Here is a 16127-nt window from a genome sequence, read left to right on the forward strand (position 1 = left end):
CCTAAAGCAAGATATGCTCACATGCTAGCATGTCTTAGGGATACCTACAAATATTACTTGAAAGTTTTAATGGGTACTTGCTTAGGTGATGCATGCCTTCTTGGTCTTGTTTTTCCGCTTGCTAAGAGTTTGAAGTTTCTCTAATAGATCATAATTCAAGTTAAATTAAGATCAGTATCAAAATCGAGACGAAAAACAGTCGATCTCGATATAGAGTCATGAATCTCGAGATAGAGAGCATATACTCCATGTAACGACCCAAATCCACCGTTAGCAGATATTGTCCTCTTTGGGCTTTCCCTTTTCGGGCTTCCCCTCAAGGCTTTATTGTGATGTCCCACATTGGTTGGGGAGTAGAACAAATCTTATAAGGGTGTGGAAACTGAGCCAGTCACCGGACGATGTGCTGGCCTTCTCGCTGTTCCCAAAGGGGGGTAGACACGAGGCGGTGTGCCAGGACGCTGGGCCCCAAAGGGGGGTGGATTTGGGGGTGGTCCCACATCGATTAGAAGAAGGAAAGAGTCTCAGCGAGAACGCTGGCCCCGAGGGGGTGGGTGGATTGTGATGTTCCCACATTGGTTGGGGAGAAGAACAATCACCATTTATAAGGGTGTAGAAATTCCTCAACAATCACCATATTCCTCTAATAGACGCGTTTTAAAGCGTTGACTTTCAATAAAGGGCCGTAATGGAATAAAAATTATTATTTGTTTAGTGACTTTTTCTCATATTTTATACTTTTTTCCAAAGACTATAAAATATGAAAAAGAAACAGAAATAGCAACCAACTTTAACTAATAATTAGGGTGGCTTACATAATAGCTAATATATATATATATATATATATATATATATATATATATATATCCTTCTAGCAACTTCCACGAACTATCTGAAAACCACTGGACTCCATTCATCGCACACTCATTCTCTGCTCCAATCTCAAGCTCAAGTTCAAGCTAAGAGGGAAAAAGGGCGATTTCGAATCATCCATCCGCCATGGCGCTTGTGCCAACCACGGCCGCCAACGATACCCAACTGATAGCGGAGGTGGATATGGGCTCCGATGTATCTGTACCGACTGTTCGAGCCACCGTCGTTCAGGCCTCCACCATCTTCTACGACACTCCTGCCACTCTAGGTTTCCTTTCCTCACTTACACTTTAATTTTATCATTGTGTAGTTATCTTACTGCTGTTTCTTTGCTAACCACCTCTTGGCTTGGGATGGTCATTTCAGAGTTTGGAATGAGTTCCTGATTGTTTTTTGGTGTGATGTTAGAAGCTTATCAGTTGTTTGAATGTTTTGTTTACTCTATGAAGCTTCTATCTGCAGATTTGCGAATAATGATTTAGTTCATTTAAGCTATTATATCCTCGATTTTTTTCGTTTTTCATTGGTTTTCCAGTTTGCTGTCAATATGAATCTAACTGTTAGTAGCCCAATATTGTACACTTTTGGCTTTCCTTAAAATTAGTTTGGTAGGGGAGGTTTTCATACCCTTATAAAGAATCCTCCGTTCCCCTCTCCAACTCCAACGAATGTGGGATCTCACAATCCACCCCTTCAGGGCCTAGCGTCCTCGTTAGCACTCGTTCTCTTTTTCCAATTGATGTAGGACTTTAGGCATCAAAAGGGGGTGGACATGAGGCGGTATGCCAGCAAGGACGTTGGGACCTGAAGGAGGTGGATTGGAGGGTCCCACATCGATTGGAGAAGGGAACAAGTGGCAGCAAGAACGCTGGGCCCCGAAAGAGGGTGGATTGTGAGATCCTACATTGGTAGGGAAGGAGAACGAAACATTCTTTAGAACGAGTGAAAATCTTTCTCTAGCATACGCGTTTTAAAAACCTTGAAGGAAAGTCCGAAAAGAAAAGTCTAAAGAAGCATCTACTATTAGTGAGCTTGGATCGTTACAAAGAATTTGGCAATGTCGCCTAACATTGTACTGTACTCCTGATTGTTCTTTTCTCCTTAATTTCAGTGCATTGGAGAAATTGTTTAATTCGTAAATTCCAAAAGTGATTAATAGAGCTGTGCATCATCTCACGTAGATATCAACTATTTTAGTAGATTGTACGCCATCTACTAGCCTATGACCATGTGGGTGTTGTTTAATTTCTGGGGTTGTAATGAAAAACTAATTCTGGTTTACATGAACAGATAAGGCCGAGAGGTTGTTGGCTGAAGCTGCTGGATTTGGATCCCAGCTAGTTGTGTTTCCAGAAGCCTTTGTTGGTGGTTATCCCCGTGGATCAAATTTTGGTGTTTCCATTGGGAATAGAACTCCCAAGGGGAAAGAGGAATTCCGTAAATACCACGCAGCAGCGATCGATGTACCTGGTTAGTCTTTGTTTCCAATTTGACTTTGTTTAACTTAATTTTGGTTGCACCTGTAAAGAGAACAATATTAGTGTCTTACCATAGATGATTTCAGGTTAAATGGACGTTGTTAGGTTCATAATAATAATACTCATTCTTGAAGGCCGACTTCGTTCCTCTATGAGTCTCTACCAAACTTTATTATATGGTCATATATTAATATCAAAGTCTTAAATCTTAGTTTGCATCTTCTGTTCTTTATGAACTTTCAATCTTTAAGTAGATAATAGCTCACATTAGGACACTACAATAAGAACTTAGTGATGTCACTCTATTCCATCTGAAATACGAGTCGGTTGTTCATGAAATGTGAAATGAGACTTTAGCCCTATTTTAATGGCTCCTGTAATTTTCAATTAATGAATGAGAAACAATGCTTCAAAAATCTACAGGCATTTCTTAGTTTCATTAGTTCAGCCACTCTACGAGGGAAGTCCTCGGGTTGAATCTTCGCGAGTTCATCCCAAACAAAGCGAACCCCTTCTTTCTGAGTCTTGGTCAGGAAGATGTAGATAAAACGTCAATAGTCTGATTCTTCTATGGCATAAGCTTTGAAGAAAAGAGCTATCAATCATCAAAAAATTGTCTTTTTTTCTCTCTTCCGAAATGAAACAAAATCCGTCAATAAATGACGAACCCCCTTATATAGATGATAGGACAAGGCTAAGTCAGTAATCTCGATGGAGATTAGGATGAACTTTGATGAATAAAAGACGAATCGGTAGAAATTCATACCTTCCTACTCTTTCTTACACCTAGACATAATATTTTGAAGGTCTAAAAGCTATAGCCATTGTCTGTCTTAGGTGCTGCTTAGGTAGACGTAGTTCTAATTGAGTAAATGTTAATATGTTGATAACGATACATGCAGGTCCTGAAGTTGATCGATTGGCAGCAATGGCTGGAAAGTATAGGGTGCATTTGGTAATGGGGGTAATAGAGAGAGATGGCTACACACTGTACTGTACCGTTCTATTTTTTGATCCTCAAGGTCGTTACTTGGGTAAGCACAGGAAAGTGATGCCAACTGCATTGGAGCGGATAATCTGGGGATTTGGTGATGGATCAACAATTCCTGTTTTTGAGACTTCAATTGGAAAGATAGGTGCTGCCATTTGTTGGGAAAACAGAATGCCACTCCTAAGAACAGCTATGTATGCCAAAGGTTAGTTATTCTTCGCTTGAAATAATAAAATCCCTGACCTTCCCATTTTAAATCCAATTCCATTCATTTTGTTCGACTGTAAAGTGCTCATTAACTAAATTAGATGAAAATTTTCATTTAACAGAAGATTTTCATATGGTTAAAGTTATACTGCTACCTTAACGCTCAAAATTTTTACTTGAAAGTTACGTAACTTCCGTCCACACGTTCCTTTTCTTTTGCTCGACCTGTCGATCACTAGAAACTGACTTATATTTGTGGTCCTGTTTTAGGCATTGAAATATATTGTGCACCTACTGCTGATTCTCGGGATACATGGCAAGCATCTATGACCCACATTGCTTTGGAGGGTGGATGTTTTGTTTTGTCAGCCAACCAGTTCTGCCGAAGAAAAGACTACCCACCTCCACCAGATTATGTTTTTTCTGGCACAGAAGAGGAACTCAGCCCAGATTCTGTTGTTTGTGCTGGGGGTAGTGTCATCATATCACCATCAGGTACAATCCTAGCTGGACCCAATTACGATGGAGAGGCACTTATTTCAGCAGATCTAGGTATGTCATGACGTCCTTCTACTTATAGTCATTAGAGCTTTAGTTATGTACTACGTTTAGTGGTTTATATAGAAAAATTGTTTAATCTTTAGGAAAACCTACTGTTTGATTTAAGCCACTTTTTGGGGATTCTTTCTCCTAGATGATCTAATACTCCTGACAGTCAGAGTAGTATGAAAACCATCATTCTAAGCTCTTATTCTATGCTTAGCTCTTGTTTAGTTACAATACAATTGAATGTGTAAACAGTCCAAATCTTTTGGGTTTCCCCTCAAGGTTTTTAAATGCGGCTGCTAGGGAGAGATTTCCATACTCTTATAAAGAATATATTATTCCTATCTCCAATCAATATGGGATCTCACAATTCACCCCCCTCGGGGCCCAGCGTCCTCGCTGGCCCCGTTCCCTTCTCCAATTGTCTCCAATTGATGTGGGACATTTGTTCCTCTCTCCAATCGATGTGGGATCTCACATAATAGCTTGTTTTCCTTGGTACAAATTGATTTTCCAACTAAGTGGGTAAGTTATGATGAACCAACCAACCATTTAAGATAGGGATGGCCTATGTCTCTTGCTAACTAACAAGTTCCTTGGAGAATGGGGAGATAATCCGAGGTAGTTTTGTTGAACCATCCATGCCTTGGGATGTGAAACTTTTCCATCTTTGTGTGAGCAAAGGTTGAACTTGAGATTCCTAAGGTAAGTCTCTTAATTAGGTTGAAGGGTTTTCCTTCACTTACTAAGGTTGGGATTCCTAAGGTAAGTCCAACTGATTTCATATGATTTTAGGATTAGCCAATAGTCCCACTATTTACTAAGATTCTACAATGTGCTATTCTACAAAGGAGCTACCCATTTAAACAAGCAACCATAATGTGTGCTATCCCATCATGGTACATTATGATATTATTGATCCATCCCAACTCTTAACAAGTTAAACTTTCTGATTTTTGATTGTTATACAAAGTTTTTGGTATGACTTGCATTTATATAATTTGGATGAATAACTGAAACAGATCTTGGAGATATAGCACGGGCGAAATTTGATTTCGATGTGGTTGGTCATTATGCAAGGCCTGAAGTGCTTAGCTTGGTTGTGAGGGACCATCCTACAACCCCAGTTACTTTCACATCTGCATCTAAAAAAACCGAAGATTCTTGTAATAAGTAAGTTTATTGTCGAAGCTTCAATTTAGTTACATTAATTGTTCTAATCTACATGTGTTGTCTATGTTTTACTGTTTCCTCATGCGTTCAGTGTTGTATTATATTCATCCTAATCATTCAGAACTGTGAATATTTCTGAATTTATATCAGCGGTGGATTTTAATATCATTTTTTCCTTCATTTCTAGCCTAGTTTTATTCATGATACTGTATTTAGGTGGATCAAGATATTGGTATATTGATGTTAGTGTCAGAGAGATGAATAGAAACTGTGGAAGATTATTATGATGGGAAAGGGCAAAGATCATATGAATGAACCACCCTTGAACTAATATGGATTCGTCTAGTGATTGAAAATGGTATTGTTGTATAAACGAGTCATAGTAACTCACCTATCTAGGATTTAATATCTTACAAGTTATATAGGCAGCTAAATGTAGCAGGGACATAGTTATATTGTGAGAATAGTTGACAAATAATATTGCCTTGATTCGGTTCAATCATTGTTAACTACGGAATCAAAACTAGTTCGACAAAGAACCAAATTGAGTTGAACTAATTTCACCCTTTTATAGAAATGATAATGATTGTGTGGTGGAATTTTTTTCATCCTTGAAATAAGAACTTTCTTTTAGTTCAATAATTGGAGGGGAAAAGTATGAACCAATTGATATATGTTGGTCCCAAATAATAGCATTACTTATGCTTGAGTTGGGTTTGAGGAGATTATTTATGTGAGATTGTTGTGTAAAATGCACTAGTAAGGAGTCCTATTCTTACTTTTTTTTCATTGAACGACCAACAAAAGATCTCCAAATCATACTATCTGTATGAACAAATAAATTTTGTACAACGAGCTTACGTGGAAGAGATTCTATATTCTATGCCATTAGACTCAGTGACATTCATATCTGAGTTGTCAAATGACTATTGCCGGGGAGTTATTTTACACTTTTAGTGTACTTTGTTTAATTACCGCCTCAACATTCTACACTTTCCTTGTTGGGAAGATTGAGGATTTGAGCGGGAGGAAATCAATGGGCGAAATAGAGGGAAATCAATTGAAAAATTATTCTCTTTTAGATTTTGAAAAGAAATAGTGGTATGTTTTTTTATAAAATTGTAAAAAAATTACCAGAGTTGTGTAGTTTTAAAATATAATTAATCAACTCCCTTCCAACTATTATATCGGTATCTTATCAACTCCCTTCCAACTATTATATCGGTATCTTAATACCGTGTTATTTGAGTTACATTTGTGCTTCTCAAAAGGCCTCATAAGTGATATATTTTGTTCTTGACTTTGGAATACCAAATCTTCGGTCATTTTATTTTCCATTAACAGTAGAAGCATGAGAATATTTGTATAATTCATCACCTAAATGGTATAGAAAAGTTCTCTATTTATAATCAAATAAACGACAAGATATGAAAATAGTAAATAAATGAAAAAAAAACAATATATAGAAAGAAATATCTAAAAATTTGTTTATAATAAAATATAAGTATAATATATATGGTAAACTATAATTTAATACTAAATATCTTTAACCATACTGATGTGGGACTTTCATTCAACCGCATTAGATCGTATTGAAACGATTCATTGCATTAGATCGTATTGAAACGATTTAGATGAAGAAAATGATGGGCACAAACACACTAAGTTGATAACTTAATAAAGTAATAAACATGAAGAATAAAAACTGAAATTACATTTCCTTTAATAACAATTATTACATTTTTCACTTTTGAAAATAGTCTTCGGTCCTCCCCTTGAACCCTATTTGTCCAAACGTCAGCGTAATGAACAGACCCAAGTGCCACGTAATCAGCCACAACCTGAATTTCACAATATTTTTGTTCTAAATATATATCATTTTTATTAATAATCATTCCAACTTAAAATTATTTGGGTTAGATTTGATTCATAACTTCTCTTTAGATTAAATTTAATTGAATAAACTCGAAATTATTCAATTGATCTATATAATTATATATATATGTATATATTATTTATTTAATTTCATAATTTTTTCTTATTTATTATTCCACTCTGTTTTAAAAATACTTTCCAAAAATATATATTAAAATTGAATTAAAAGAGCTATTTTTAATAAATTACCAAAAAAAAATTTATGATAAATTGAGTTTATTATTTAATAAATCTATTTTAGTTGAAAATTTTATTACCTAAAACAATTAAGTTAGGACAAATACCCTAATTTTTAGTTCTAAATTATTTAAAATAATATTTTAAACTATTAATTTTAAAATTGTGCGAAGAAGAAATTGGCGGTAAATTATAGATGTTACCAGAACTGAGAAGTGAGCGCCGGTGGAGACGGAAAATGCGCAAGCTCTGCTCCAATGCTCTCAAAGAAGAGCCCCGTCAAGCTCTTCCCGTCGATCACCGGGATACTCGACGGCGCAATCCACCCGATGAGTCCAAATCCGATCACATTCAGATCTCTCCTCAGCCAATCTCTCTGAAAGCTTTCAAACCACGAAACCGTACAACAAACTCGTCATTCTCCAAATCGAATCCCAAACCGACCAACTCATATACTATCTCTCACTCTAATCTTACTTACCAGGTGAACCTTCCGCCGAATGAACGCGCCACGCCGAACGGATTCCTCGCGACGACAGGGGGCTTGATGAACCCTGCGAAGACGAGAAAAAACGCCAAATTCAATTACAAGGCAGAGGAAGGGGAAAATAGTTGCAAGTGGAAGCCGGTTACCGGAGACGAGACGGGGAGATCTGGAGGAAGGAGAGGAGAGGGAGGAGCTTCCGAGGCCGACGACGGAGGAGGAGGTAGCGAAGGCGGACGCCATTTTTGGGAGGGATTGTGCGGATTAGGGTTTGGGATTGGTATGCAGTAGAAGTGAGGGAGGGGTTTTGTTGGGGAGGAGATTTGGGGAAGCGCTGTTGATTCGATTGCTGTGGATATTTGGATGTATTTTTGATGAATCAAGCTTTGACACGTCGGATTTATTTGGATAAAGTGGGCCCCTTTTCCTCTCTTCGTTTACAATATCAAACATTTGTGGTGTGGTGGTGGTGGGAGCTTACATTTTTCATTTCAATTATATTTTATTTATATTTCTCTAATAATTAAGCGTTTGATTGTCGTATCACCAATTTCAACTCGTCTTATTATTAATAAAGATGTCCATTCAACCTGTTTTGATCAATGGAGCGGAGAATCTCTGTTTAAACGAAAAATGAGAAAGGGAGCGAGGAAAGATTCCCCCTGTTATCTAACCGGGTTGGGAATATGGATAATATTGCCCAACCTCATCTCCGCTCAAATATAAATATATATCAAAATTAGTACATGAAACTCTATATATATATCCACATCAACTACTTGATACCTTACTATTCCGAGCCGTGTCGTAACAAACCATACCATGTAGGGTGGATACGTTGTTAGGTGCTCTGTTTTATTTTCTCATTGAGGCCGAACCTAAACCTGTGCTCGAGAGATAACTGTCCATATATTGATAAAGGATGTATGAATTCTCGAGAAGAGAGGAGTCAAGGTAGTCTCCCCGAACCGCCCGAATCTACGAGTGAATAGAAAGTTTGATCTACATTGAATTTCACCTGAATCGACCCATCTGTCCTCCTGAGGAGAAGTTTGGTTTCAAACAAATTATATTGTAATATCTAGTAATGTTTAAATTTTTAAAAATGATTTTTTTGATGATATATGATTGAATTTATTAGAATGTTTTGCCTTTAAAGAGAAATTATATTGAAATATGAAAATTATCCATTAAAAAATTCTTAATGCCCGTGGACATCTCTAATTATTAAGGTTTAGGTGGGAAGATCTAAAAAATAAAAGATATGGTGAATTGACAAAGTGCATAAGTGCAGTCGTTTTGTTGATGTGCTAATCACAATTAATGAACACGTTAATTTCTACCCGTTGTACAATGATGTTAGGATATATCAAGGATTGACTTGTTATTTCATTAACATATAACTAAGAATATCGATGATTAAGTAAATCAATGAGTTGTAATTAATTGTCATGTATATGAGTAACCCGTTCGCATCGTCTTTTTTATGGTTGTGGAAGATAAAATTAGTTTTAATATAAAGTAGGTAAATTATATAAAGTGAATTATCCGTGTATATCATAATAGATAAAGTTAGGGAATAAAATAATGTCCTATACTAACCTTAGACTAATAAGCAAAAAAAAAAAAAGCTACCCTAGTACCGGTTTTATGGTCTCTAACGTGATATCGTTGTCATCCGTATAGGAGCGCTTTGCCTTTACTTGAAATTTAAGAGTAGCACATGGTTTGAGAATTTTAATAAATACTCTAAGTGTGATCCCACTGTTAGAGTCGGGAAATGCAAACACAAGTAACATGGGGACCTATCCTCTCTTATCGTAACATATCGATGTGTAGTACTTCTCTATACATGACATACGCATGCAAATATGTGTCCATCAGACAGGCTTGCACACTCCATAGGTCTAACTTATCGCACCAACACTTGCTAACTGGCTCTTTGTTAAACACTATGGAGGAGTATCTTATACAATGAGTTTGTATAAGACTAAATTTCGAAATACTTAATATCTCCTAAATCTGTAAATTGAGAAAATTAATATTTCATGAAATGATCATATGTGACTCGATATTAATTTTTGAGTGAATTATGAGCTCGACTGAATGACAATGAACAATGGAGCTTCACCCTTCTATGGACTAGAATTAGTTTATGATAGATTCATAAACTTCCAAGGGCAATATGATCATGAACTAAAAAGTACAACTAATTTAAAATTGTAACGCTTAAAAGATTCTTCAAAAAATCCATAAAACTGGCAATAATCCTCTAACTTATTCTAGTAGCATAATAACTTCATTATATATCTTTTATCAAATAAATCTCTCATATGATTCACCTCCATGTTCTCAATGCCAAACTCACAACTGTTCAAAATTGTTCTCCCTACCGAACCCGATCGAACCTGAAACTTGGATTGCATCGAGTCTTACTCGGTTGCCCCAAACGAAGCCAACAAGCTACAACATGATTTGGTTAGTCACAGTTTAAATTAACTAGGCAGATCAAGGTATCATGACAATTCTTCACCATTCCATGTTTGTGAAAGTCTCCCAACATCAGTAGACGATGCCCAACAGCAGCTGCTTATGCTTCATAGCTCATAGCCAGATTAAACTCTGAAATGAGTTCATATTCTAAACATCTGTTCAAACTAGGAACTCCCGGGAGATCAAAACTTACCCAAGAAACTGAATGGATTTGTCTCGCAGTTACTCATCAGCCCATGCTGATGGTCCACCCATTCCGATTTCAACTACTGGGGATATTTGTAACCTTGTAGCTCTGTCTGGCTTTTTAGATTCCTTTCTATTAGCTGCAAATGATACCAAGTTGGCCTTTAAATTCATGTCCTCTACTGCTTTCTCATCAACCTTTCTAAGACCGGCATCCATGTCTTCAACACCGTCTCCTCCAAAAAGCTGTTCAAATGGCACTTCAGTGTCGTCGACAACATCAACCTGCTTTTCCCCTTCCTTCTTTGCTTTCTTCTTCTGCTTTTCGATCTTGGGTGAAGATGGCTCCTTGTTGCTTTTTGACCTTTTCTGCTTCGAAGTCTTCTTATCCTCAGCAATATCATTTGTACCGTGATTTCTCTTATTGTCGAGAGATGGAGCTTCTTTCTCCTCCCTGGTGACCTTGTCCATCTTGCGTTTTTTGTTCTCCAATTTCGATTTCTTTTCCATATCATCATCATGAGAATAATCAACTTCGCCATCACTGCCTTGATCCGACAGCATTTTGGCATTCCTTTTCGGTTTTCCATCCTTTTTCTCTTTTTGAAGCTCTAGCTTCTTTATTGAACTGTCATCGTCTTTCTCACTCCCGTTATCCTTCTCATTTTTTACGTATTTATCTATTGGTCTAGCATTCAATACACGCAGGCCTGGAAGCAGTCGACGAATCTGTAGTTTCACTTGTCAGAAACGTATTTTTGGATGATCGGATTTATTTAAAATGGATAGTCAAAGTAAGCATAGCTCAACAGTAATGCGATGTATTCCTTCCACTGAGGTTGGAGGTTCAAATTCTCATACCCCACTTGTAATTAAAAAAAAAAAAAAAAAAAAAATAGATGTAGAAGACTCGTAGAGAGAATGGGGATGGACCTTTTTATCTAACTTAGCACTTTCAGCAATAGGATTCCCTTGAAGATTAAGATTTCTCAGGTTTCCTAATGAACTCAATACCTAGAAGAAAAGTACAAACAGTGATTCATGAAAAAGAGGAGGTTAAAATGGAAAAAATATTGAAAATTTAAAATATTAAGGAAAATGTTAGATAGGATTTATCTTACCTTCACATCTGACCATCTAATTATGATATTATTTCCCAAATCCAAATTCAACAATTTCTTGTTATGAGCCAAATCCTTGGGGAGCATCTGGATAGGGGAAGTACGCTCGACGAGAATGAGTACGAATTAGTTTCCAAAAACACAAGACAAATAAAGATTCTATCCCATCATTGTGCAATCTTAGGAGTAATAAACAAGTTCTCAAGAGATCTGCATAAGTATCACAAACTAATCCAAACAGCACATACCTTGATTTCATTGTGAGCAAGTCGAAGCTCTTTCAATTCGATACAAGACTTGAGGGAAGAATCAATAGATTGTAGTTTACAATTAGAAAAAGATAGCTGAAACAACGATTAATATATCACTTATGAGATTCTTGGACGTATTCAAGTACGAGTAATCATCAAACAACATCAAACAGAAGAACAGATTGTTTCTTACTTTTTTCATTGATTTCACTTTGAATAGAGAATCTCCAATACTATGGATTGGATTTCTGGAAAGAACTGCATAATAACTTGAACGGTTAGATAACTTAGTTTATGTTTCTAATTAGCATAACTCTTGAACATGTAAGACAGATTCGAGAATAAGAAAAGGCTATTCTCAAAACATGTTATTTAATAAAAGAAAATAAAGCTTGGTAAAAAAAACTTGAATATGCCAACTACCAGCAAAGCATTAAAAGTGGACATGAAAATGAGAAACCATACCCAGAGTATTCAGGTTCTTCATCTGATCAAGCTTGCAAATAGAAGATATCTCATTGTCTGTAAAGCCCCAAAATGAAATAATCTGATTGATAACGATCATAATCAACATATAAACCTGATGAAGAAGTTTAGTATGTCAAGCAAAATGCTTACCATTCAAAATCAAAGCACATAAGCCAACAAGGGGTCTGATTTCGTCCATTGATTGAAGCTTATTCTTTCCCGCATTTAATACCTGATTAGGAAAATATACAAAGGACACTCAAAATCAAATCCATTGCATCTACATCCATATATTTACCGTATAAGAAAATGTAACAACCCAAACCCAAGCCCAAGCCCACCACTAGCAGATATTGTCCTCTTTAGGCTTTCCCTTTTGGTTTTCCCCTCGAGGTTTTTAAAATGTGTCGACTCGGGAGAGGTTTCTACACCCATATAAAAAATGTTTCATTCTCCTCCCCAACTGATGTGGGATCTCACATTTCACCCCCTTCGAGGCCCAACGTCCTCCCTACCACTTGTTCCTCTCTCCAATCAATGTTGGATCTCACAATTCACCCCCTTCGGGGCCTAGCGTCCTCACTGGCACACCGCTTGATATCCACCCCCCTTCAAGGCTTAGTGTCCTTGCGGGCACACCGCCAGGTGACTAGCTCTGATACCATTGTAACAACCCAAGCCTACCGCTAGCAGATATTGTCCTCTTTGGGCTTTCGCTTTTAGGTTTCTCCTCAAGGTTTTTAAAACACGTCTACTAGGGAGAGGTTTCCACACCCTTATAAGGAATGTTTCATTCTCCTCCCCAACCGATGTGGGATCTTACAATTCACCCCCTTTCGGGACCTAGTATCCTCACTGGCACTCGTTCCTCTCTCCTATGTGGGATCTCACAGAAAATCTTAACGTATTCCATACAGAAATTTGTGCACATCACAAATCCATACATAACCATAATTGAACAATTCAATAAAATACTTATATTAGATAAACATGGGATTTCGAACAAAATACATATATTGCATAAACATGGAGATTCATCCAAAAACCAATTGACAATGAGAGGAGTAACTATATATCTTATAAAGATTGTGACGTCTCTTTATCTTTCATTGATTACTCGTGGAACCATTAGAATGGAATGAGATAATAATTCACCAACGATAGGAGGTTGTAGCATAGTTGACGTTGAATCGAAAGCTCTCATTGCAAAATTCTTAATAGAGTATAGAAAGAATAGATTAAAAAGAAAAAAAAGAAACTACACCCACATAAACTAAAGGTATTCACGTTATGCTTATGGTCCATTGGCAATAATATAAGATGAAGGATAAGTGGTTCTTACAGTAAGTTTAGAAAGCCCCTCAATTCCTTTTAAGCTTTCAAGCTTGTTTTGTACAACTGAGAGCCACTTCAAATTGGTGCATGACTTCAACCCCTTCAATCAAACGTCCAGAATCGACAAAAGCCCAATAATACATCAACACATTAGTTATGAGACACAGAAAAACGCGCACATACCTCAAGCGATGTAAGCTTGTTGAATGTCAAATCGAGCTTCTCCAAGTTTTTGAAAACGGACAAATCATTAACCTGCAAAACAACACGAGTGCCGTAGAACTCAATGAAATGGAAAAACAGAGAAAACAACAGAGATTAACAAAGGGAGGATCGTACATCAGAAAGAGCCTTGTGATTGAGCTTGAGAGTACCGATTGCGAGCGGGTCTTGGGTGCTGTTATCATTGAGAACTTGCTCTGAATCCAAGCGAGTCATTGTAGCGAAAATCCAAGTTGCTCTGCTCGGAACGGACGCTGCCTTCCGAAGACGGCTTCAAATTCTGTTGTCGGCTGGATTGATTTTGTTGAAACTCGATGTCTCATGCATGTACCCTAAAACGTTGAATGGCCTATTTTCTGTCATTATTTATTTTGGAAAATAAATTACTTTATATTCTTTTAATTAATTAAATACCAAAAAAATAAAATAAAATAATGAACTATGTGTATATTGCAAATTTGTAATGAGTTTGTAATGGTTCAAATAATTGTCTAGGAAAAATCCATATTAACTAGAGAATGTGAAAGATAAAATAAAAAATATGTTGTAGGTATATAATCACGATAAATTACGAGAAATCAATGGACCTATAAATCGGTGAATGACCTAAAAACATTTTTGAAAAATTGGGTATTGAAACTACGCAGTGAATGACCTCCCTACTCGAGCTAGATATGCATATAATCATGATAAATCGTCCATAATCGATCAATTTTCATGGCATAGATGAGCAATTGTTGCAACTAAATTCACAGTACAATGGTTCTGTGAGATCCCACATCGATTGGAGAGAGGCTGGTTCTGAACGGAGTAGATTGTGAGATCCCACATCAGTTGGAGAGAGAACGAAACATTTTTTATAAGGGTGTGAAAACCTCTTCCTAACCGCGTTTTAAAAACATTGAGAGGATACTCGAAAGGAAAAGCACAAAAATGACAATATCAACTAGCAGTGGGCTATGGGCTGTTACCGGTTCAATCTCCATGCATACATATATGCAATTGTCGTAGGGCCATATCATGAAGAGGTGATATAACTCTTATACACATATCGACAATTTACCCAAGACTCTAACATAATATCTAAAGTAATTTTCATGCACAGATATAAGTAATTGTTTCACATCGTATGTAATTCTCATATGCACATAAAAGGTCCACAAAGTTTCATAAGGATCAATTTCAAGTATAACAAACCATTCAGAAAAATTACACACCAATTTATAAACAATCACATACATACACGTCTAATAGTTAAAAAGTGCTTGAAATCAGGGGTTCAACTAATTGAAGAGTGCTCTACCTCGATTCTAATATGTCATTTTCTTACAATATGTCATGGAAGATCATGTTGACACGTTATGTCGTTGATGAATGAGACATGCTAAGAAAGTATGGTACTATATCGTACATTACCTCAGGTAATGAAATGAAATGATTATGCTATGTATGAAATGAATGAAGTTATTGCATCAGAGATACATGTCATGATTTTAAACTATAGGGATCTTATGCATATTGTATGGTTACATACATCGGGTACTTTTCCATTATGATTAGTAAGGACACATAGCTTACAACATTTATGTTCACCATGATATTATAATACGATATTGTATACCCCAGAATACTATGTGTGCTCCCTTCCCTCTATGGTATGATGACAGTGTGAGTGTAAGCTAGTTGAATGTCAGATTCAGGTGGTACGTATACGAGCTCACCAAGAGTCCATGTGCAAGTGCATAGGTCGTGTGTAGAGAAGTACTACACATCCATTTCTGCCTAAACAGAAAGTTGAGAACGGATGTTTTATAATAGATTCACTTATAGCATTGGGTTGAAAATTGTCAAATATTACATGCTATTCATTTTTCTTTGGATTAAGATAAGGCACTTTCATATTTGGATGATTATTGTTTTTAAGTTGTTAGACAACTACGTCAGTCAAATAAAATATTTTCACGATGTATAATAATCAATGGATTTTGATGAAATGTTTATCTAAGAAGCATTTAAAGAGATATGTCACACAAAATTCTTAACATGGTATCAGAGAACTGATCTTTGTGTTCTTAAATATCAAAATTTCCTTTATGGCAGAATCAGTCAAATCCAGGTTCAAAATTTCGATATTGATTTAACACATCTTTATGATATTCATCATTCTGATCAACCAGGATATTCACT

At 36.5% G+C, this 16127-nt stretch overlaps 3 protein-coding genes across 3 annotated transcripts; 1 reads left to right on the forward strand and 2 right to left on the reverse strand.

Moving 5' to 3' along the window:
• Positions 1 to 859: 859 nt before the first annotated feature.
• Positions 860 to 5448, forward strand: LOC111471660 (bifunctional nitrilase/nitrile hydratase NIT4A). The gene is made up of 5 exons (XM_023117378.1): positions 860 to 1141; positions 2164 to 2343; positions 3254 to 3547; positions 3820 to 4101; positions 5118 to 5448. The coding sequence occupies exons 1-5, from the start codon at positions 1000 to 1002 to the stop codon at positions 5270 to 5272; spliced, it is 1053 nt and encodes a 350-aa protein (XP_022973146.1). The 5' UTR covers positions 860 to 999; the 3' UTR covers positions 5273 to 5448.
• A 1473-nt stretch (positions 5449 to 6921) lies between these two features.
• On the reverse strand, positions 6922 to 8219 carry LOC111471677 (photosystem I subunit O). Its single transcript, XM_023117406.1, has 4 exons — positions 8014 to 8219; positions 7862 to 7934; positions 7584 to 7763; positions 6922 to 7109 (listed from the first exon to the last, which is right to left on the reverse strand). Exons 1-4 carry the CDS (start codon positions 8105 to 8107, stop codon positions 7013 to 7015), a joined length of 444 nt encoding a protein of 147 aa, XP_022973174.1. The 5' UTR covers positions 8108 to 8219; the 3' UTR covers positions 6922 to 7012.
• Positions 8220 to 10115: 1896 nt separating this feature from the next.
• LOC111471652 (leucine-rich repeat-containing protein 9) lies at positions 10116 to 14278 on the reverse strand. The gene is made up of 10 exons (XM_023117366.1): positions 14058 to 14278; positions 13902 to 13973; positions 13726 to 13818; positions 12534 to 12615; positions 12381 to 12437; positions 12109 to 12173; positions 11913 to 12008; positions 11665 to 11751; positions 11477 to 11557; positions 10116 to 11272 (listed from the first exon to the last, which is right to left on the reverse strand). Exons 1-10 carry the CDS (start codon positions 14154 to 14156, stop codon positions 10580 to 10582), a joined length of 1425 nt encoding a protein of 474 aa, XP_022973134.1. The 5' UTR covers positions 14157 to 14278; the 3' UTR covers positions 10116 to 10579.
• Positions 14279 to 16127: the final 1849 nt, after the last annotated feature.

This window comes from Cucurbita maxima, unplaced genomic scaffold (assembly GCF_002738345.1).
Source record: "Cucurbita maxima cultivar Rimu unplaced genomic scaffold, Cmax_1.0 Cma_Scf00054, whole genome shotgun sequence".
Taxonomy (NCBI): Eukaryota; Viridiplantae; Streptophyta; class Magnoliopsida; order Cucurbitales; family Cucurbitaceae; genus Cucurbita; species Cucurbita maxima.

What these genes read in the sequence shown, in the direction of transcription:
- LOC111471660 (XM_023117378.1), top strand. Translation starts at nt 1,000, where the DNA reads ATGGCGCTTGTGCCAACCACGGCCGCCAACGATACCCAACTGATAGCG. An exon ending in CGACACTCCTGCCACTCTAG is followed by an intron (nt 1,142 to 2,163) that starts GTTTCCTTTCCT and finishes TTACATGAACAG; the next exon opens with ATAAGGCCGAGAGGTTGTTG. An exon ending in ACTTATTTCAGCAGATCTAG is followed by an intron (nt 4,102 to 5,117) that starts GTATGTCATGAC and finishes TAACTGAAACAG; the next exon opens with ATCTTGGAGATATAGCACGG.
- LOC111471677 (XM_023117406.1), bottom strand. Translation starts at nt 8,107, where the DNA reads ATGGCGTCCGCCTTCGCTACCTCCTCCTCCGTCGTCGGCCTCGGAAGC. An exon ending in TTCGGCGGAAGGTTCACCTG is followed by an intron (nt 7,764 to 7,861) that starts GTAAGTAAGATT and finishes GTGGTTTGAAAG; the next exon opens with CTTTCAGAGAGATTGGCTGA. An exon ending in GCGCTCACTTCTCAGTTCTG is followed by an intron (nt 7,110 to 7,583) that starts GTAACATCTATA and finishes TGTGAAATTCAG; the next exon opens with GTTGTGGCTGATTACGTGGC.
- LOC111471652 (XM_023117366.1), bottom strand. Translation starts at nt 14,156, where the DNA reads ATGACTCGCTTGGATTCAGAGCAAGTTCTCAATGATAACAGCACCCAA. An exon ending in GAAGAACCTGAATACTCTGG is followed by an intron (nt 12,174 to 12,380) that starts GTATGGTTTCTC and finishes GTTATTATGCAG; the next exon opens with TTCTTTCCAGAAATCCAATC. An exon ending in TTAGATGGTCAGATGTGAAG is followed by an intron (nt 11,558 to 11,664) that starts GTAAGATAAATC and finishes CTTTTCTTCTAG; the next exon opens with GTATTGAGTTCATTAGGAAA.